This window comes from Phacochoerus africanus, chromosome 15 (genome assembly GCF_016906955.1).
Source record: "Phacochoerus africanus isolate WHEZ1 chromosome 15, ROS_Pafr_v1, whole genome shotgun sequence".
NCBI classification, from domain to species: domain Eukaryota; kingdom Metazoa; phylum Chordata; class Mammalia; order Artiodactyla; family Suidae; genus Phacochoerus; species Phacochoerus africanus.
This window is the reverse complement of record NC_062558.1, coordinates 29,449,713-29,471,630: the sequence shown is the minus strand read 5'-3', so window position 1 is coordinate 29,471,630 and position 21,918 is coordinate 29,449,713. Positions and strand designations below refer to the sequence as shown.

Sequence of the window (21,918 nt, the reverse complement as noted above, 5' to 3'; positions counted from 1 at the left end):
TTTTTACGTCACTCGGTAGCGCCGGAAGTTGGGGCAAGCGGAATCTGGGAGGTTCGCCTGGCGGCAGCTGCCGATACGCTGAGGGACGCTGGCCGCCATGGTCTCAGACGGTGAGGGCTGCGCTGGCGGGACCCGGACCCCTGGGCTGGGCAGAGTTTGCCCGGCCAGCATCAACCAAATGGAGTTTATCTTAGGGGCTGGGTGGAACCTGTTTGATCTTTAGAGAAGTAGCGAATGCATTCATTCATTTAGTAAATATTTTTGGAGCGCCTCTTGTGTTCCAGGCGTTTCTTTATGCTCTGGGGCCGTAGCAGTTGTCCATGCATCCTTCAAGTGTTTTAATCAGTATAACAATCTTGTGAGGGAGGCCGACCTGGTGTGGTCTCTGTCTACAAATAAGGAGGTGGAGACCCAAAGAAAGAAATTCACAGGGACATTCCATGTGTATAGCTACACATCTCTCCTGACAGGTAACAATTTCTTTTTTTTCCAGGCTTGATAGTAGCAAGGAACGTATGGCCCTGAGAACTGTGGGATGGGGCTTGATGGGAACTAAGGCCAAAGACTTATGGTCAGAGGAATGAGGGCCTGTGAGAGACAGTTATTAGGTGCTGCTTTGTGCTAGGCACTTTGTTGTGTGATTTACACATTCCTCGTTAAGGAGTCCAGGGTTTGGAGGGCAGAGTTGGGAAGAGAGATCAGAAACACAGCTAACTGTAAAATGAGCTAGTGAGTACTGTCATTAGGAGAGGGGAATGCTGTGGGCGGTCAGAAGTAGGCAGTGGGGCATAAAGAGGATTTGAATATGTAAGCAGAAAAGATGAGGTGAGATTATCCTAATCAGGAGATGAAACTGGAGGAAGGACGGTATGAGGACAGGGAAGGCATTTTTGCTTTTTGCTGTTAAGTGAGCATCCTGGGTTTTTAATAACCATTGTGTGCTGGCAGGGTTCATGTCTGTCACCTCAGTTAGAATGTAAGCTCCTTGGTAGTGGGACCCAGTATCCCCAACACTTGACACTGGTACTTAGTGTAAATATTTGACTGAATTAATGAGTTAAATTAGCCTCATTAGCTATGTCTGTCACTTTGGAGTGTAGCCTAATTCCTTTCACAGTGGAATTCTTACATAGCAGTTGCTTTTCCCTCTGGTTTTCACCTTTTAGAGATAGGTACATTATTATAATTGGCTTTGCTGCTAGGTGATTTGAAGGATTTGAAGCTATATTGATTCTCTGCCTTTAAACCTCCCACCCTTTCCTGCCCCATGCCTGCAATTCTATTACTAGAGATCTTACTACTGAGTAATCATTGCCTTCTGTCCTGCATTTTATCTTCGGGTTTATATAATGGTCATTTATTAAGCATCCACCACTGGCCAGGCAGTGTGCTGGGATCAGAGGATAAGCAGTGACAAAACAGACAAAAAATCCCCATCACAGAGCTTACATTCTAGTGCCTGAAAGGTGTAGATGTACGGAAGGCAAGCAAGAGCTTGCTAAGGGACCACAGAGCTTTAACTTTTATTCCTTTTGGCTGTACCTGCAGCATGGGGAAGTTCCTGGGATGGGAATAAAAGCTGCGCCACAGCAGTGACCTCAGCCACAGCAGTGACAAGACCGAATCTTTAACCTCTTGGCCACCAACTCCAAGCTTTAACTCTTTAAAAGAACTTGGATTTCTGTTAATCTCACTGTAGGATGATAAACATGTAAAGGCTTGTAGTGGTGCCTGCCCTGAATTTAATTTACAAATTGAGAATCTTAGCTTTATTGCATTTTTGTCAGGCTAATATTTTTTATTTTTTGTTAATATTTTCAGAAGATGAATTGAATCTTCTAGTAATCATAGTTGATACCAACCCAATTTGGTGGGGAAAGCAAGCATTAAAAGAATCTCAGGTAAGATTGAGAAAATTTTTGGATAATTCTGGTTTGCTTGAGTATGTGCGTGTGTATGTGTATATATGTACATGTATGTGGGTTTATATATATGTGTGTGTGTGTATGTGCGTATATATATTTTTGCTTTTTAGGGCTACCCCCACAGCATATGGAGGTTTCCAGGCAAGGGGTCGAATCAAAGCTGCAGCTGCTAGCCTACACCACAGCCACAGCAACACTGGATCCAAGCCACATCTATGACCTACACCACAACTCGTGGCAACACCAGATCCTTTAACCCGCTGAGTGAAGCCAGGGATGGAACCCGAGTCCTCCTCATGGATACTAGTTGGAATCGTTTCCACTGCCCACAGTGGGAATTCCACCTAAGAACTCTTAATGTAGCCCTAGATCTTGAAGATTTTCACCTCTATCATCTGTGAAAAGTTTAACACTTTAATCTATAATCCATTTTGACTTAATTTTTAAGCCATGAAGTTAGGTTGAGGTTTTTTTTTTTCTTTTTTTAGGCTGTGCTTGCAGCACATGGAAATCGCCAGGCCAGGGATCAAACCTGAGATTTTTTTGTGTATGTGCCAAAACAAGATGCCCTGTTTCCTTATTTTATCTTTTGCCAGTATAATGTCCAGAAAAAGTTATCTCAGTATGCTTTTGGTATGTTTAATGGCTCTTTGCATTGCCCGTTGTTCTCTTTGGCTATTCCTTTTCTTTTTTCTTTTTATATTATTTGTGGACAGTCTTTGTATTAAAAGGTTAACTCATTGTCTGACATATGTTGCAATTATTTTTCTCCAGTTTGTAATTTGCCTTTCAGTTTTGTTTATTTACTTTTTGCTGTATAGAAATTTTAATTGGTTTGTTTTACATTTAAAAAAGTGAAATTTATCAGAGTTTTATCTTCTGCTTGAAGTATTTCTTTAAGAGAAACAGACTATTCTATGATTATAAAAGCATCCATCTATGGTTTTTAGTAATATTAATATAATAGGATGTAAACTCCACGGAAGAATGGGTCTTTGCCTGGCACATAATAAGAGCATGACATACGTAGTGAGTGAATTGAAAAATTTTACAAACTGCCAATTTAATCAGTATGTATTAATTGTCTATTCCATGTGTAACAATAGTTTGCTAATAATTTTATCACTGAAATTGTGACATGTTTGCTATTTTTGGAATGTTACACAGAAGATATTTGTGGAATATTGTGCTGATGTAGAAGTAAAATGAGAAGACTATAGTTTCAAGTGTTTTTGTTTATGACTTTGGAGAAGGGAATTCCCGAGAAAATTTTTAGCAGAGAATAATTATCTAAAATTTAAATGAAATCTTATTCATTGGAGGACCTAGTAGTTATTTGGATAACTAATTTACTTTTCTTTTGTCTTCTATTTTTAAACAGTTTACTTTATCAAAATGCATAGATGCAGTGATGGTGCTAGGAAATTCTCATTTATTCATGAATCGCTCCAACAAACTTGCTGTCATAGCAAGTCACATTCAAGAAAGGTATGATCATTATGATACTTTTTTTTTTTTTTGTCTTTTTAGGGCCACACCCAAGGCATATGGAGGTATCCAGGCTAGGGGTCTAATCGGAGCTGTAGCCACCGGCCTACGCCAGAGCCACAGCAACTCGGGATCCGAGCCGCGTCTGCAACCTACACCACAGTTCACGGGCAACACCGGATGCTTAACCCACTGAGCGAGGCTAGGGAGCGGACCAGAAACCTCATGGTTCCTAGTCGGATTCGTTAACCACTGAGCCATGACGGGAACTCCATGATACTTTTTTATGTTAAGTGCTTAGGGACCCTTGGACCAGATATTACTGGGGTAGCTAAATATACCTCAAATAATAAACTAGTAGTGAATTAGAATTTGGTATGAATCTCTTTTATTTGTCATCTGAGAAGGTAGAGTGAGAACCACTGTAAAGCATTTCAAGAGACTATAACCCAGTACCTCATTTCTTCCTTTCATTTTGTTGTTGTTGTTGTTGTTGTTTGTTGTTGTTGTTGCTATTTCTTGGGCCGCTCCCGCGGCATATGGAGGTTCCCAGGCTAGGGGTCCAATCGGAGCTGTAGCCACCGGCCTACGCCAGAGCCACAGCAACGTGGGATCTGAGCTGCGTCTGCAACCTACACCACAGCTCACGGCAACGCCGGATCGTTAACCCACTGAGCAAGGGCAGGGACCGAACCCGCAACCTCATGGTTCCTAGTCGGATTCGTTAACCACTGCGCCACGACGGGAACTCCCTTCCTTTCATTTTTTTAAGAAAACAGTGGAATCATCAAAACAGTTTATGGTAGGAGTTTCTATCCTGGCTCAGCGGAAATGAATCTGACTAGCATCCATGCAGATGCAGATTCGTATAAGTCGCAGATACAGCTTGGATCTGGTATAGCTGTGGCTGTGGTGTAGGCAGACGGCTACAGCTCCAATTCGGTCCCTAGCCTGGAACCTCCATATGCTGTGGGTGCCGTCCTAAAAAGACAAAAACAAAAACAGTTTATGGTAGTAGACTTATGTTTGCCAATTTTCCTATTTTAAACATTTTTTTAAAAACTTTTTTTATTTTTTTTTATTTTTTGTCTTTTTGCCATTTTTCGGGCCGCTCTCGCGGCATATGGAGGTTCCCAGGCTAGGGGTCCAATCGGAGCTGTAGCCACGGGCCTACGCCAGAGCCACAGCAACGCAGGATCCGAGCCATGTCTGCAACCTACACCACAGCTCATGGCAACGCTGGATCGTTAACCCACTGAGCAAGGGCAGGCATCGAACCCGCAACCTCATGGTTCCTAGTCAGATTCGTTAACCACTGCGCCACGACGGGAACTCCTAAACATTTTTTTAAAACTAAAATTTATTAAGGAATCTTGAGAGTCTGGAATTGGTATGGTTTTTGTTATCTCTGCTAAATTTCATTTTGTGTTTAGTAAGGGCACTGAGTCCTAGTGTAACTAGCTGGGTTTTTTTTTTTTTTTTTTGCTTTTTTGTCTTTTTTTTATATTTCAGTCGATTCTTATATCCTGGAAAGAATGGCAGACTTGGAGACTTCTTTGGAGACCCTGGCAACCCTTCTTCTGAATTTAATCCCTCAGGAAGTAAAGATGGAAAATACGAGTTGTTGACAGCAGCAAATGATGTTATTGTTGAAGAGATCAAAGATCTAATGACCAAGAGTAACCACTTTCAGCTTTTTTCCATCCATTATTGCTATTTGCAAATTGCATCAAATGTGGAGGTCTTTGAGGTTTCGAATCCAAAAATTTGAGGTTCTTGATACTATTTCATTCTTTTTTCTTTTTAAAATTCATTTCCATTAAAGCCTGTGTATTACTTGCCTGACCTCTATAGCATTCAACACTGTTCATTCTCTAGCCCCCAGTTCTTGAAACATTCTTTGGTTTTTAAGGATTATTGTATTGACCTGTTTTTCTCTTTTGGACCTTTCTTTCTTCCATTCTGACTTTTCCTTCATCTTGTTTCTTAAAAAATATATCTTTTATTCTGCCGATTTATTTTCCTATTTTCCTCTGTATGTTCCCATCCACTCTTGATATTAGTTATCATTTATATATGAACACTTCCCAACCTTTGTCTCTAATCTGGCCTTATTTTCAAGCTGCAAATGTCTCCATTTAAGTGTATCACGGTCTCATTAACACGCCCCAGACCAGTTTCATTAGCTTTTCCCTCAGCTACACCAACATTTCCATTTCCTATTTCTTTTCTTCTTCTTTTTTTTTCTGTCTTGTTTTTTTTCAGGGCTGCGCTTGTGGTATATGGAGGTTCCTAGGCGGGAGGTCTAATCAGAGCTGTTGCTGCCCGACTATGCCAGAGCCACAGCAACGCCAGATCTGAGCTGCGTCCTCAACCTACACCACAGCTCACAGCAACGCAGGATCCTTAACCCACTGAGCGAGGCTGGGGATTGAACTTACAGCCCCATGGTTCCTAGACGGATTTGTTTCCACTGTGCCACGACAGGAACTCCCTCCATTTCCTATTTCTGCCACCCCCATCCACCTCCTTTCCCAAAAGCTTTCATTTTTGACTCACATCCCATATCTCATCAGCTGTTAAATCCTATTAATTTAACCTCAGAAGTACCTCCACCTGCCATCTAGCTCAGTCTTGGCACTGCTGACATTTTGGGATGGGTAATTCTTTGTTGTGGGTTTTCCTGTGCCTTGGAGGATACTTAGCATCCTTGGCCTCAACCTACTAGATGCCATAATATCCCCCCATTGTGACAACCAAATGTCCCCCATGGGGCACAGTTGCCCAGGTTGAGAGCCTTTGCTCTCCATCATTGTAGACAGCTTCTTTTTTTTTTTTTGTCTTTTTAGGGCTGCACCCGTGGCATATGGAGGTTCCCAGGCTAGGGGGTCAAATCAGAGCTGTAGCCATGGGCCTACACCACAGCTACAGCAACACCAGATCCAAGCCACATCTGCGAACTACACCACAGCTCACGGCAACACAGGATCCTTAACCCACTGAACAAGGCCAGGGATCGAACCCACGTTCTCATAGATAATAGGTTCGTTAATCACTGAGTCACAATGGGAACTCCTGTAAACAGCTTCTTAACTGACTCCTGCCTCTCCTGATTCAAGTCTTTCCACCCTGCCTCTGGAGTAATTATCCTCAAAATCAGAGCTGCTTTACCCTGGCTTAAAGCCTTTTACTGGTTACCTGTTCTCTACTGGCAGTGGTTTCAAACTGTCTCCTGTGTCCAAGTCACCTTGAAGAAAAAAGGCAACTCTAGAGACAGAAAGTGGATTAGTGGTTTCTGGGGGCTGGGGAGGAGCAGGAAAGTTACTGGGAATGGGCCCAGGTGGTCTTTGAGGTGATGAAAATGTTCTCAAATTGGATTGTGGTAATGATTTAAAGCTCTATAAATTTACTAAAAATCATTGACTTGTGCACTTAGAGCAAATTTTGGAGTACCCTTGTGGCCCAGTGGGTTAAGGACCCAACATTGTCATTGCAGTGGCTCAGGTCACTGTTTTGGTGTGGGTTCAATCCCTGGACCAGGAACTTCCCATGGCACAGGCACGGTCAAAGAAAAGAGAATGAATTTTGTGACCTGTTAGGTTATACCCCGATAAGAGTGTTAAAAGCCCCCTGGAGGGCTTGTTAAAACAAAGTGCTGGGCCCCACTCCAGAGTTTCTGATTCTTTGGGTCTAGGGAGACCCCAAGAATTTGTATTTCTATCTCAGGTGTTATTTCTGCACCGGTTCTAGAATCACAGTTTTGACGCCGCCCCCACCGTGGTAAAGTGGTAAAGTGGTCTGAGCTCCCCATAGGTGTCAATGCTCCTGGATCAGTTGCAGGCCCTGTTTACACAGGGTGTCAGCCTGGGCTCCCCACCTTGAGCTGAAGGTTTAGAAGTTTGGTTTTCATAAGAGTGACTTCTTTTCTCTCAAGTCTCCAGAGGACTTGTGACTTCATCTCTGTTCCCCACAGTCAGGGGGGTTTCTCCAGTCCTGTTTTCACTGGTCCCGCTTTCCTGAGAGGAAGGGGGAGAAGGAGGTGGTGGGAAACGGTGGGGGCCTGGCCCGACACCACTGTCCAGACTGCCTATAGTTGCACATGACCTTTTGTATCACTTAGATCTTTTTTTTTGCCTTTTTGCCTTTTCTTGGGCCGCTCCTGTGGCATATGGAGGTTCCCAGGCTAGGGGTCTAATCCGAGCTGTAGCCGCTGGCCTACGCCAGAGCCACAGCAACGTGGGATCCGAGCCACGTCTGCAACCTACACCACAGCTCATGGCAACGCCAGATCCTCAACCCACTGAGCAAGGCCAGGGATCGAACCTGCAACCTCACGGTTCCTAGTTGGATTCGTTAACCACTGCACCACAATGGGAACTCCCTGTATCACTTAGATCATTGAGACACCAGAACCTTTCCAAATAACACCAGGATACTTTTTATTATTTATTTTTTATTGTGGTATACAAATACCAAATAATAAAGAATTTACCATTTTAACCATTTTTCTTCTTTTTGGCCACATCTGTGGCATGCAGAAGTTCTTGGACCTGAGCTACTGCAGTTATAACACTGGATCTTTAACTCCTTGAGCCACAAGAACTTCCCATTTTGACCATTTTTAAGTGTACAGTTCAGTGGCATTAAGTACATTCACATTGTTGTGCAAACACCACCACTATCCATTTCTAGAACTTTTTCAACATCCCAAACTGAAACTTTATGCTCATTAAACAATTCCCCACACCCCACCCCCACTTCAGCCTCGGACCACTCTGGTATTTTCAATTGAGAAAATGTTTAAAAATCGCTTACCTATGTTTTTAAACTCACTTTGAAAATGTCATCTGATTTCATTCATGAAGAAGCATGCTTTGGGTTAAAAATGATTTTTAGTGCAAGAAAGTACCTAAAAATTCCCTTTTTAATTTTTTTTTATTATTTCTAGGTGACATAGAGGGTCAACATACAGAAACTCTGCTGGCGGGATCCCTCGCCAAAGCTCTCTGCTGTATCCTTGCTGTTTTAGCCTAGTCAGAAGGGGTTTTTTGGTAATAGAGCCATCTTAACTTGAGATATTTCTTAGAACCTTGGGTGCCCATGTTAAGGGAAGGCGTATGTATTCTAAAGTGGTAGATAATAAAAAAATAGTTTATCTTGCCTTTCAAATGCTTTTAGGACAAACTCTAAGAACCAGAAAACTCTAGTTTCTCCAGTGTATCTTCCTCACAATGAATTATTCTTCAGGATGCTTTGTTTCTTATTAGACAAGTTAAAATTTTTTTTTCATCTCTCTTATGTTGGAAGCAATGTTTGATTTTAAAAGCCGTTTACTGGCCCTGGGGCTTATTAAATGAGTAGCTGCTTTTCCACAGGTGTATGGGTTATTTTGCCCTCCTTTATAAGCACTTTGATTAACTATGTTTGTATGATATTTTCTCAGTCTTATGTAATTTAATTTGTTTGTACAGTATTAATTCCTCTGTTCCAGACTGTGATTTGGGGGTATCTGATCTTCTGAGTATGGTTTTCAAATTCATTTTCATTTGATTGGCTCATTGATTTACTTCTGGTCCCCATATTCAAATCTAGGACATAGTGGATAATCCTAGAACCATCATTGGTAATTTTAATTTTCTGGGACAAAGATCATCTTGGTCAGGTTACAAAGCCCACTTGATTGCAGAGTTAGTAATTGGAGGTGCCCAACCACTCTTCTTTTGCATGTTTATCATGGCATTGGAGCTTTTCCTTTTTTCAGCTTGGTGGATGCTGGATTTATTTAACTAAAATTTAAGTTATTTTTTTCTATTTACTATTAATATTTATGAAATAATATTTTAAAACTCCTTAATGCTAAGAAAATAAGACATTCATAGAATGAACAAGGAGGTTAAAGGTAGGAGCCTCTGTTTTTCTATGGGACTATAATCTTTATTTTACTACTGCAACTTTGAGGGACTATTTATAATCTATTTTTATCTCTTTATAGATAATCAGGAAATGAAATCAAGGATATTGGTAAGATAAAAAGAAAATACTATGTTCATATACCAACTGTAGCCAGTGAGAAAACAATGGGAAATGAGACCCATTTATAATAGAAGCAATAAATGTTAAGTATCCAGAATCATTTAATAAATAATGTGTAAAATTGATGGGGGTGAAAAACCAAATTTCTGAGAAACAGAAAAGCATTGAATATATGGATAGCAATATATATGTATATATTTTTTATTTTTATTTATTTATTTATTTATTTTGGTCTTTTGTCCTTTTTTTTTTTTAGGGCTGCATCTGTGGCATATGGAGGCTTCCAGGCTAGGGATCTAATCGGAGGTACAGCTGCCAGCCTGCTCCAGAGCCACAGCAATGCCAGATCCCAGCCGAATCCAAGACCTACACCACAGCTCATGGCAACGCCGGATCCTTAACCCTCTGAGTGAGGCCAGGGATCAACCCACGTCCTCATGCTAGTTGGGTTCGTTAACCACTGATCCACAAGGGGAACTCTGAAACTCTTCTTTTTAAAATTTTGTTTGTTTTTGTCTTTTTAGGGTTGCACTTGCAGCATATGTAAGTTCTCCGGCTAGGGGCTGAATTGGAGCTGTAGCTGCTGGCCTACACCACAGCCACAGCAATGACAGATCCAAGCCATGTCTGTGACCTACACTGCAGTTCACAGCAATACCAGATCCTTAACCCACTGAGCGGGGCCAGAGATCAAACCCATATCCTCATGGATACTAGTTGGGTTTGTTACCACTGAGCTACAATAGGAACTCCTAACATTTTTTAATTGAAGTATGATTGATGTGCAGTATTTTTTAAGTTACAGTTGTCCAATATAGTGATTCAAATTTTTAAAGGTTATATACCATTTATAGTTATTGCCCTCCATGTTGTACAGCATACCCTTATAGCTTATTTTCTACACAATAGTCTGTACCTCTTAATCCTTTACCCCTGTATTGCCCCTCTCCTCACTGGTAACCACTAGCTTGTGGAGACCCATACTTTGTTCTTGGATGTCAGTTTTTCTTTCTTTCTTTTTTTTTTTTTTTGTCTTTTTGCTATTTCTTGGGCTGTTCTGGCGGCATATGGAGATTCCCAGGCTAGGGGTCCAATCGGAGCTGTAGCCGCTGGCCTACGCCACAGCCACAGCAACGTGAGATAAGAGTCGCGTCTGCAACCTACACCACAGCTCACGGCAACACTGGATCCTTAACCCACTGAGCAAGGGCAGGGATCGAACCCACAACCTCATGGTTCCTAGTCGGATTCGTTAACCACTGCGCCACGACGGGAACTCCAGTTTTTCTAAAATTAACTGTAAATTCACTGCAATCTCAAAATGTTAATCAGTTTTTTCTTTTTTTCTTTTCCTGGCAGAGTAGGGGGTTTTAAGAAAGTAAACAGTTTATCTGAAAGAATAAATCAATGAGAATAGCCAGTTTTCTGAAAGAAAATACTAGGTAGGAACTTGTTTTGGTTGACTAAAAGGCACACAACATGAGAGTTGTGAGTTTGTTTCATTCAGGGTCTTACTGAGGATTATAGCCCAGGAGACAGGCTCTCAGTTGTGAGGAAACTGCCCCAGAGAGGTAGTTTATATATGGTTTTGTGGAGCTAGGAAATTCATGTAGTCAAGCATACATCTTGGTAAAAGATTACTGTTAGGAATTTCAGATCAAGTTGGTGATTTTACTGCTTTTCTGTGTATAGAAAGAGATAAGAATTTGGGATCATTGAAATTCTTCTGGAGGTATGCATCTAACTAAGGCCTAATCATCCAAAGCATAGAGTGCCTCATCTGTTTTTCATCCTGAATTCCCCTCAGGGTGCTCTGTAGGTGGGCAACTGCAGTGGGTTCCCACCTAACCCTCATAGAACTAGGTGGTGAGCAGGGCTATTTGTTCATATTCCTTTAGGCATTAAAACTACTATAAAATGGCATTATACAGCTATAGTAGGTGTATGATCCAGCTTGTCTCCATGGTGTGGCCTGTTCAATCCTTGGCCTGACACAGTGAGTTAAAGTATCTGATATTGCCACAGCCACAGGTCGCACATGTAGCTTGGATTCAATCTCTGGCCCAGGAATTTCCATAAGCTGTGGGTGTGGCCAAAAATGGGAAAAAAATTTTTTTAAACTGTATATTTAGAATAAAAATAAAAATTAAAAAATAAAACTACAGTAACAATGTGGTTCTGGTACAGTAGTAAGCAAATAGATAATGGAAAAGACTATAGAGCCTAGACTAAGTACACATGCAATTTGACATGTGATAAAGGCATTTCAAATTTTAGTGGGAAGGAAATGGATTATTCAATAAAAGGTACTGGGCCACTTGGTTGGCCATGTGGGGGAAAACAAAGCTGGATCTTATGGCTTACACCTAAATGCATTCTAGTAAAGGTCAGACATTTCAGTTCAAATCATATGAATGATAGAAGAAAATATCCAGAGAGTTCCTGCTGTGGCTGAGTGGGTTAAGAACTTGACATAGGAGTTTCTCTCCTGGTGCAGCAGAAATGAATCTGACGAGGAACCATGAGGTTGCGAGTTCGATCCTTGGCCTCGCTCAGTGGGTTAAGGATCTGGCATTGCCATGAGCTGTGGTGTAGGTCGCAGATGTGGCTCGGATCTGCTGTTGCTGTGGCTCTGGCGTAGGCTGGTGGTAACAGCTTCAGTTAGACCCCTAACCTGGGAACCTCCATATGCCTCAGGTGTGGTCCTAAAAAGACAAAAGACCCAAAAAAAAAAGAAGAAAGAAAAGAACCTGACATAGTGTCTGTGAGGATATGAGTTTGATCCCTGGCCTTATTCAGTGGATTAAGGATCCGTTGTTGCTGCAAGCTGTGGTGTAGGTCGCAGATTCAGCTTGGATCTAGTGTAGCTGTGGTGTAGGCTGCCGCTGCAGCTCTGATTTGACCCCCTAGCACCCTATGAAGCAAGTGTGGCCGTAAAAATAATAATAATAGGGAGAAAGATGATATTGGTTATAGTTTGAGGTATACTGTGATGACTTTTGAGAGTACTAGGATGTGGCTGGAAGGTGCTAACTCAGATGTGATTTTTAGGTGATTAAGGCTGCAGAAGACAGTGCGTTGCAGTATATGAACTTCATGAATGTCATCTTTGCAGCACAGAAGCAGGTGAATTGAGAGCCTTCTTTTTAAAGAAAACTGGCTTCATAATGAATTAATTTTATTGTTTGAATGACCTACTTAGGTATTCTGACTAAATACTTGTTAAGGGATTGGGTATTTGGATTCCATATTTTGGACTAGTCATTTCTCTATTATGGGTCCCCAGAAAAACATGCCCTCAAACAGTTTTTTGCATGTAGTTTTGTGGTATTCATGAAACTCTGCTTAACCCACCTGTGGAACCCCAGGCTAAGAATCCTGGGTTTTACAGTTTGTTGCATACCTTGCATCACTTTCCATGTCTCTTCTCTTTAAGGAGATCTTATAAAGATTTTATTTATTTATTTATTTAGTCTTTTTAGGGTTGGACCTGCAGCATATGGAAGTTCCCAGGCTAGGGATCTAATCGGAGCTGCAGCATCTGGCCTATACCACAGCCACAGCAACACCAGATCTGAGCCACGTCTGCCACCTACACTGCAGGTCATGGCAATGCTGGATCCTTAACTTACTGAGCAGGGCCAGGGATTGAACCTGTGTCCTCATGGATGCTAGTTGGGTTTGCTTCTACTGAGCCACAAGGGGAACTCCAAGGTTTGATATTTTTACTTTGCAGATATCTGAAGTGATATATTTTCTTCTTTGATATGTTAAAAAATTTCTTTAAACTTCAATTTTGACCTAAAATGCTGCTCTAACCACATATATATTTTCCATATTGGAATAGCAGTTTGGTATCGTGAAAAGACCATGGACTCGGGACAGGCAGCCTGGGTACACTGCTTTCCTCTGGCTCTGTGACCATTGCTCAGCCAAGGCCTGGGTGCTTCAGCTGTAAAATGCAAATCACTTATCTACCTTGAAGAGTTATTATGCATAGTGAATGATCCATTTTAGGAATAGAGTCTGGCACATAGTAGGTTTTCACTGTAAGGTAGTCATTATTCCTATAATATTTTTTTAAATGTTCATTTCAGAATATTTTGATTGATGCCTGCGTTTTAGACTCCGATTCAGGACTTCTGCAACAGGTATATTTCATTTATTTTATTTTATTTCTGTTTTTATTTTGGACATGCCTAGCCGGGAAACTTCCAAAGTTGATCAAAGTTTATTTATGTAAAATATAAATAAAAATTTCAAAAGAACCTGAGAGATGTTGGTGCTCTAATCTAAAGCATCATACAGGCTGTGGAAGTTTCCCGGCCAGGGATCGAACCTGAGCTGCTGCAGTGACAACACTGGATCCTTAACCTGCTGTGCCACAAAGGAACTCCCCAAGTCTCTCTCTCGCTATATATATGTGTATGTATATTTTTTCCTTTTTTGGGCCACACTCGTGGCATATGGAGGCTCCCAGGCTAGGGGTCAAATTGGAACTGTAGCTGCTGGCCACAGCCACAGCAACGCAGGATCCAAGCCATGCCTGCAACCTACACTGCAGCTCATGGCAAAGCCAGATCCTTATCTCACTGGGCAAGGCCAGGGATCGAACTTGCATCCTCATGGATGCTAGACAGATTCGTTTCTGCTGAGCCACGATGGAAACTTCCCAACATGTATATCTTAAACGAATGCTTGATGTTGGTGGTTGTGAAAGCATGATATGTTCTGTTACACACTGTTAAATGCCTTTTGCCAGTTTTCATGCATTTTCAGGGATTAGCCCGTATGATGCTTTAAAGCACCAACATCTCTCAGGTTCTTTTGAAATTTTTATTTGTATTTTACATAATGACTTGATCAACTTTGTAAAAGTAATTCACACATTAAAATGAATTCAAGTAACACAGAAAAGTGTTTTTAAAAAGAGTGAGAAGGAGTTCCCATTGTGGCTCAGTGGGTTACGAACCTGACTAGTATCCATGAGGATGTTGGCTCAATCCCTGGACTTGCTCAGTGGGTTAAGAATCTGGCATTGCTCTTAGGTGTGGTGTAGGCTGACAGCTGCAGCTCCAATTCAACCGCTGGCCTGTGAACTTTCATATGCTGAAGGTATGGCCCTAAAAAGCAAAAACAAAAAAAGGATGGGAAAAAAATCCCTTCATATCCTATCATCCAAAAGTTACTGTTGTTAATATTAGGTGAACAGCATGACAGGTCACTCTATATATAACAGATGGAAGAATAGATCACTAAGCAAAGAATTTCATAAAAATTGGATCATGTTCCATATCTCTGTATCCTTTATGGTATGGCTGTTGAGCTCTTGAAATGCGTCTGGTCTGAATTGAGATGTACATATATATACAAACTAAATTTCAAAAAAAACTAGTGTGAAAAACAATGTAAAATAGCTCATTAATGATTTCTGTACTGATTACATGTTAAAATAACTTTGAATATATTAAGCAAAAGATGTTATTAAAGTTTTATCTATTTTTCCTTTTTTATGTGATTCAAAGATTTAAAATTTCATATGTTGCTCATGTTCTATTTCTGTTGGACAGAGCTGTTAGAGGTTGCTTTTAATCAAGATTTGAAACTGAATTTTACTTTAACCAAAAAGAAAAAAAATGGAAATAAGACTGAAGAAATTACTAAGTTTTTGATAAGTGTTTTTGACCACAAGAAATATAATTTCCTAAAAGATCTGTTAAAAGCACAAAATTATAGTAAACTTTGAGTTTCGATTACTGCTGGGGATGAGTGAGGAGGGGAGGTAAAATCAGCCTCAAAGCACACCAGCCTCAAAGTTTCTGGGATTGTCCTATTGGCAATGCTTGATGGTAGGTGCATGGTATCTGCTGGGAATGTAAAATGGTACAGCCACTTTGGAAAACAGTCAGCAAGTTAAACATGGAATTACCAGTTGAGTCAGCAATTCCATTCTTACATATTCAATAAAAATGAAAAGATGTGTCCACCCAAAATATTGTATGTGAATATACATAGCTACACTATTCATAATAGCCTGGAAGCAGAAACAGCTCAAATGCCCATCAGTGGACAAATGGGATAAACAAATTGTGGTCTGTCCATACAATGGAATGTTATTCAGTCATAAAAAGATTATGAAATACTGATACATACTACAATATGGATGTATCTTGAAAACATCCCAAGTGAAAGAAGCCAGTCATAAAAGGACACATGTTGTCTGGTTCCATTGATACGAAGTATCCAGAATAGGCAAATCTGTAGAAACAAGGCAGATTAGCGTTGCTAGGGGCTGGGGTAAAGGAGGGGTGGGGAGTAACTGTTAGTGAGTGGGACATTACTTTTTAGGGTGATGAAAATGTTCTGCAGCTAAATAGTAGTGCAGCTGCAACAACTCTGTGGATCTTCTAAGATCTAGTAAGTTGTACACTTTAAAAGGGTGAATTTTAAGCATGTGAATTATATCTCAAAGCTGTTATTAAAAAATATAATGAAAATGAATGAATATGATAAGAATAAAAATTTGTCAGTAGCAAACAAATAGGAATAGGGACATATACTGCCTTGGACTACAGTCTTCAAAGGGCGAAAATCTGTGGGCTAGGGGGAAAAAAAAAGCAAGATATTTGAACTTCTTGAGAGGTAGTTACAAGTTTCTGGTCCTCCTTCCCTCTGGAAAGAGATTCCCTTGTAACTGGCTGTGTCCTATCTTCCTCTCCATTTGGAGACGAAGAGTTGCTGGTGAGAGTGTCCTCCCTGTGGAGAAGCTAGTAAGCAAGTGCTGGTTTGTCAGAGAGCCCTTTATGTGTCTTGCAGGCTTGTGATATCACGGGGGGACTGTACTTGAAGGTGCCTCAGATGCCCTCCCTCTTGCAGTATTTACTGGTAAGGAAATGGCTACAGTGAGTCTAATGCCTTGAGTCAAGGGAGACCACTGCTTCCTGGGGAACGAATGGGAGCAAGATGACTGATGCCTGGTAACTCCACGAAAGGAATAAGGGGTGACCTAGGGGATTCGAGCTTAAGTATGAAGGAGTCTTTGGAACTTGTAAGCTGTGTGAGGAATGTTGTATGACTGCAGAACAGCGCCTGAGGGTGGATGAGCACAGTAATTGTGGAATGAGTGAAAACATACTTCTCAATAGAATTTCAAGGAGAATCTAATTTAGTATTCTCAGTGGGGTTTTTTTTGTTTTTTGTCTTTTTAGGGCCACACCTGTGGCATATGGAAGGTCCCAGGCTAGGGGTAGAATCTGAGCCGCAGCTGCCGGCCTATAGCACAGCCACAGCAACGCCAGATCTGAGCCTTGTTTGCAGCCTATCCCACAGCTCATGGCAATGCTGAGTCTTTAACCCATTGATCAAGGCCAGGGATCAAACATACATCCTCATGGATACTAGTTGGGTTTGTTACTGCTGAGCCACAACAGGAACTCATGTCAGTGTTTATTAGCTAATATCTGGTATCAGTGTCCTGACTTCTGATTATTATTATTATTATTTTTTTTACAGTGGGTTTTTCTTCCTGATCAGGATCAGAGATCTCAGTTAATCCTCCCACCCCCGATTCATGTTGACTATCGGGCTGCTTGCTTTTGTCATCGAAATCTCATTGAAATTGGCTATGTCTGTTCTGTGTGCTTGTCAAGTAAGTTCATGTACTGAGTTTTTCTTTTTGTGGGGGAGTATGCAGAAAATATCTCAATTATGTGGTTTTTAAACCATTCTGTTTGATTTTTGTCTTTTCAATCTACAGTATTCTGCAATTTCAGCCCTATCTGCACTACATGCGAGTAAGTATCTGAGGTTGTGTGGCTGGCTCGAGCTTTAAAGACTTAGAGTATTAAACAGTATTTTCTTCTCTGTATCATTTCAGGACAGCCTTTAAGATTTCTCTACCGCCCGTACTGAAGGCCAAGAAAAAGAAACTGAAAATGTCCTCATGATAGTAAAAATTTTTTCTCCATCATGTAGAGCTGTTAGTAGATATTGTGTGGCAGAATCTTTGTTAGGAAGATTCTGGGAAAAAAAAAAAAAGATATGTGTAAGGTAATTTTAATGAACTTTACTATTGGACATATTTATAAAACATCATCCTTATCCTGTGCTTCTGGGGGCCTGATTTGAGGGAGTCATTCTATGCAATATATCCTAAAATCTCTTCTGACTGGTTTTTGTCCAGAAAGAGGGAAAAAAGCACAAATTTGTAATTTTTTTTTTTCTTCAGTGAGATGACTGTCAAAGCTAGTCTGTCCTTACTGATTGTAGGTGTCAAAACCTATTACCCAAGTCTAGGTTCTTCCTGTGAAATGTATGATGTGAAATTTGAGCACAGTTTTGGAAAAAGTGACTATTTATGGAAGAGTGGTGTTAATCAAGATAGAACAGGTTACTTGAGTTAACAGTTGACTTCCACAATAGTCACCTAAATAAAACCCTTATCATCTAGATTGAGATTTAGCTGCAGATACTAGCAGATATTTATTCTTTTTGTCTGACAGTATATGTTTGGACAAAGTTATCCGAATGTTAGTTTGTCAGTGAATAACTCTAAAATCTGATTTTATATGAGTAAGGAGAGTGAGCACAGCGGTCTGATAGCAACTTTCTTTAAAAGCAATTGTGGGAAGAGCTTATTTGTGAAAGCCAATGTCTGGGTTCTGAGGGGGAATTTCTTGGGGAGAATGGCTTCTTTGCAGTTACATGTTACCCCCCACATAGAATTCATCCTTTTTTTTTGATGGGGGTGAGGGGAAGCATTGATATTAGAGAACTGTTCTCTAGAAGCTTTGGGTTTAATACTGAAAAACTTAAGTTCAAAAGAAAAGTTATTTGTAACTTGTGATAAAAAAACATATTTTTCGGAGTTCCTGTCATGGCTCAGTGGTTAACGAATCTGACTAGGAACCATGAGGTTTCGGGTTTGATCCCTGGCCTCTCTCAGTGGGTTAAGGATCTGGCGTTGCTGAGAGCTGTGGTGTAGATTGCAGACGTGACTCTGATCTCACGTTGCTGTGGCTGTGGTGTAGGCCAGCAGCAACAGCTACGATTGGACCCCTAGCCTGGGATCCTCCATATGCCACGGGTGCAGCCCTAGAAAAAAAAAGACAAAAAAACCCCCCAAAAAACCCAAAAAACATATTTTTCTATGTAAGCTTGAAGTTACTAAAACTCCCTTTAAATTCCATCATAATGTAGGAAGGGTTTTCATGAATGAGCTGGTTTGATTTTTTTTTTTAATATATTGAGATAAACCCATTTGTGTATACAACCTTGTATACAGATAAGATTTTACTTTTCTCTTGATACCCTTTCAGAAACTGAGTCTCATTGAAGCAATTGGTGTTTGGTTAGATTATTTCAGGTAAAGTTTGTATTCTGGATTTATGATTTTGTTAACAAATACACACAAGATTTTGGTGATCACTTTTCAAATATTTATTAACCCCGAGTTTGAGAATCTGTTTGTCTCTTTAAAATAACTTAGGAGTTCCCTGGTGGCTCAGCAGATTAAGGATCTGGCGTTGTCATCGCTGTGGCTCAGGTTATTGCTTCGGTGAGGGTTCGATTCCTGGCCCAGGGACTTCCGAGTGCCATGGGCACGGCCAAAACAAAAATAAAACCCCTTAGCCTAAGTGTAATGGAGATCATTATTTTAAGTCTAAAAAATAAAGCAGCATATATCTAAAAGATGAATAACTTCAAACAAGCTGATAAGGTTTTTAAAATTTGTTTTATCATTTGAAATGTTTTATGTACTTGCTTAATTCTTGTTTAAATTTTATGTTTAACTTGTGTTTATAGTTGGTATAAATTTTTATAATAAATTAATTTACATTTTCATATTTGCTTGCATTATTTTCTCTTACTCATTTTTTATTTCATGCTCATTCAGTTCATCTTCAAGTGTGTACTTTTTAACTGGGTTTGGTCATATGTCCTGCCAAAACTACACAAAAATATTGTTATAAGTATTATACAATTATAGATTGGTATGAAGTTTTTAATATACAATTTCTAAGTATGAAAGATTTAGAAGAAAGATTTAAATGTTTGCTTGTAATTTTATGTTGCAAGCAATATTAACAAAATTTCAATTATTTGGTATTTTCATTGGATAGAGCAGGCCAATTTTAAGGTGTATTTATATTTTGTCAGAAAAATGGGATACTTTTTTAATCTTATAATAGTTTTAAAGCCATGAAATTCTCTTACAGGATAAATAATGAAATAGTTGTTAACTATCTAGCCTGCTATTCTAAAGGCAGTCGCTTAGGCTTTATCTGCAAAAGGATTCATGCTCTGTTTAAAAAAAAAATTGATTATTTTGTTTATTTCAAATAATCCAAACATGATTTATAAAAGTATCAGTAGTTCCTCAAAGAGAGCATGAGTATTTCAAGATCCTACTTCTTGCTGTGGCACAGTGGGTTAAGAATCCTACTGCAGGAGTTCCCATCATGGCTCAGTGGTTAATGAATCTGAAGTTGCAGGTTTGATCCCTGGCCTCGCTCAGTGGGTTAAGAATCCGGCATTGCCTTGAGCTGTGGAGTAGGCCGGCAGCAACAGTTCCGAGTCTACCTCTACCCTGGGAACCTCCATGTGCCACAGGTGTGGCCCTAAAAAGAAAAAAAAAAAAGAAAAAGAAAGAAAAAAAAATCCCATTGCAAAGGCTTGAGTGACTTCTGAGAAACCGGTTCTATCCCCTGCCTGGTGCAGTGGGTTAAAGGATCTGGTAGCGGCCTCAGATGCCATCCCTAGCACAGGAACCTTACATATGCCACTGGATGTAGCCATAAAAATAAGTAAATAAATAGGAAGTTTCCATTGTGGCTCAGCGGTAACCAGCTCTACTGACGGGGAATCAATGGGTTAAGGATCCCTCTTGCTGAGAGCTGTGGTGTAGGTGGCAGAGGCAGCTGGATCCCAGGTTGCTGGGGCGTAGGCCGGTAGTTGCAGCTCTGATTGGACCCCTAGCCGGGGCACTTCCATGTGCCACGGGTGTGGCCCTAAAAAGACCAAAAATAAATCAGTAAATAGAAGCAATTCTATAATTACAGAATTATAGCACTGCAGGCCAGCTTTTTGTTCCTCCACCTAAAAACTCCATAAAAATCAAGCTTATTAAGGTTCTTGTTTAGCATCCAATACCTGTAGGGTAGCTCTTGCAGCATTACTGAATTAGCTCTGGGTGGGGGAATTCCCGGTTTTAAATTGGACGCGCACGGCTACGGTTCTGTGATCCTTTACGTGGACTGAGGGAGCCCGGAGGACGAAAGGCCTGTGGGTGGGCCCGGGAAGCTGCGGCCGGATTTGGGGGCGGGTTTTCCCTACGGCTATTCCAATCACGAAGCTCCGCTCCGTCAGGCCGGAGGCCGATTGGTGGTTGCCATAGCTCCGGGCGCGCTTGACAAGATGGTGGCAGCGAGGCAGTCAGGACGGAGTTACGGCGTTCCAGAGTTTCCAGGCTTCTAAGGCCGGCGCGGTCCTGTGTTGCCGGCCACGGGAGATCCCAGGCATGCGCTTGCTGCCGCCAGTCTCTCTGCTCTTGGGGTTTCTCCTTCTGCAGGGAGTCTTCAGTCCGCTCTGGGGGGACCTGGGTGCGTAAAGCTGCGTAGGGGGCCTGCGGGACTGGGGCTGAGGGTGAGGACGAGGGTTTTGAGGCCTGATTTGGGTCTCCTCCCGGAGCTCTGGAAAACACTGCCTAAGAAAGCCACCACTCAGCGTAGGCAGCGACTCTGCAACTATTAACTCTTCCCTGTCCCTTTCTCTCCACCTAGTTTTCATCCCTCCTGTCATCCGCATGTCTGGCCCTGCGGTCAGCGCTTCCCTGCTCGGAGGCACCGAGGATGTGACCGTGTCACTGACTCTGCTGCAGGACGAGATGGGTAAAGAGTCCGGCCCTTCCTGTAGGGAGGGAGGAGATTGGGACCAGGGCCAGGCCGCCCAAGAAGCTTAGTCCTCAGGGTTCCTGGCCTCTCTGACCGCTGCAAAGTTGGGATGAGCGGCTGCTGTGGACCAGAGGACCAAAAGACAGATTCAGCGAAAACCTGAAATCATACTAGTTAGCATTCATTGCGCTATCTCCAGGTCTTAAATGCATTACTTCATTTTTCTCATATGAACAGTAGTATCTTTTAATCCCATTTAACGCGTGAAGAAACTGAAGTTCAGAGAGTTTGTTGCTTGTCCAAAGCCACACAGCTTCCATCCTAGAAGCCTGATTCAGGAGTGCACCCTCTTAGTTGCCGGACAATACTGCCTTGCTTTCTAATCTTCTCTCCCGTAGGATTATTCCCAGTTCCCGATTGTGGAATGCTAAGCAATGAGACTGGAAACTGGAGTTTGACTGTCACCCCCAGTATGGTAAGACCAGAGGTAAAAGCCTTTTCAGGAGTTCCCGTCGTGGCGCAGTGGTTGACGAATCCGACTAGGAACCATGAGGTTGCGGGTTCCATCTCTGCCCTTGCTC

General features: G+C 41.3%; 2 protein-coding genes across 13 annotated transcripts in view; both read left to right on the top strand.

Moving 5' to 3' along the window:
- Positions 1-27: 27 nt before the first annotated feature.
- Positions 28-17,893, top strand: GTF2H3 (general transcription factor IIH subunit 3). 4 transcript variants are annotated; one of them, XM_047761398.1, is made up of 13 exons: positions 28-110; positions 1,822-1,901; positions 3,307-3,413; positions 4,926-5,092; positions 8,362-8,424; positions 9,283-9,312; positions 9,406-9,434; positions 12,498-12,572; positions 13,544-13,597; positions 16,263-16,331; positions 16,959-17,094; positions 17,203-17,239; positions 17,323-17,893. In XM_047761398.1, the coding sequence occupies exons 1-13, from the start codon at positions 98-100 to the stop codon at positions 17,390-17,392; spliced, it is 930 nt and encodes a 309-aa protein (XP_047617354.1). In that variant the 5' UTR covers positions 28-97; the 3' UTR covers positions 17,393-17,893. The 4 variants fall into 4 exon arrangements, with proteins under 4 accessions (XP_047617354.1, XP_047617355.1, XP_047617356.1 ...); XM_047761400.1 differs by lacking the exon at positions 28-110 and adding an exon at positions 227-470; XM_047761399.1 differs by lacking the exon at positions 16,263-16,331.
- A 2,951-nt stretch (positions 17,894-20,844) lies between these two features.
- Positions 20,845-21,918, top strand: part of TCTN2 (tectonic family member 2) — a 31,235-nt gene continuing 30,161 nt past the window's right edge. For 6 of the 9 annotated variants that reach the window (XM_047761020.1, XM_047761017.1, XM_047761018.1 and 3 more), the window contains exons 1-3: positions 20,845-21,046; positions 21,227-21,334; positions 21,736-21,824. In XM_047761020.1, coding sequence (XP_047616976.1) covers positions 20,965-21,046; positions 21,227-21,334; positions 21,736-21,824 — 279 coding nt within the window. In that variant the 5' untranslated portion in view covers positions 20,845-20,964. The remainder of the gene's footprint in view (positions 21,047-21,226; positions 21,335-21,735; positions 21,825-21,918) is intronic. The other 3 variants (XM_047761021.1, XM_047761016.1, XM_047761019.1) reach the window with 2 other exon arrangements.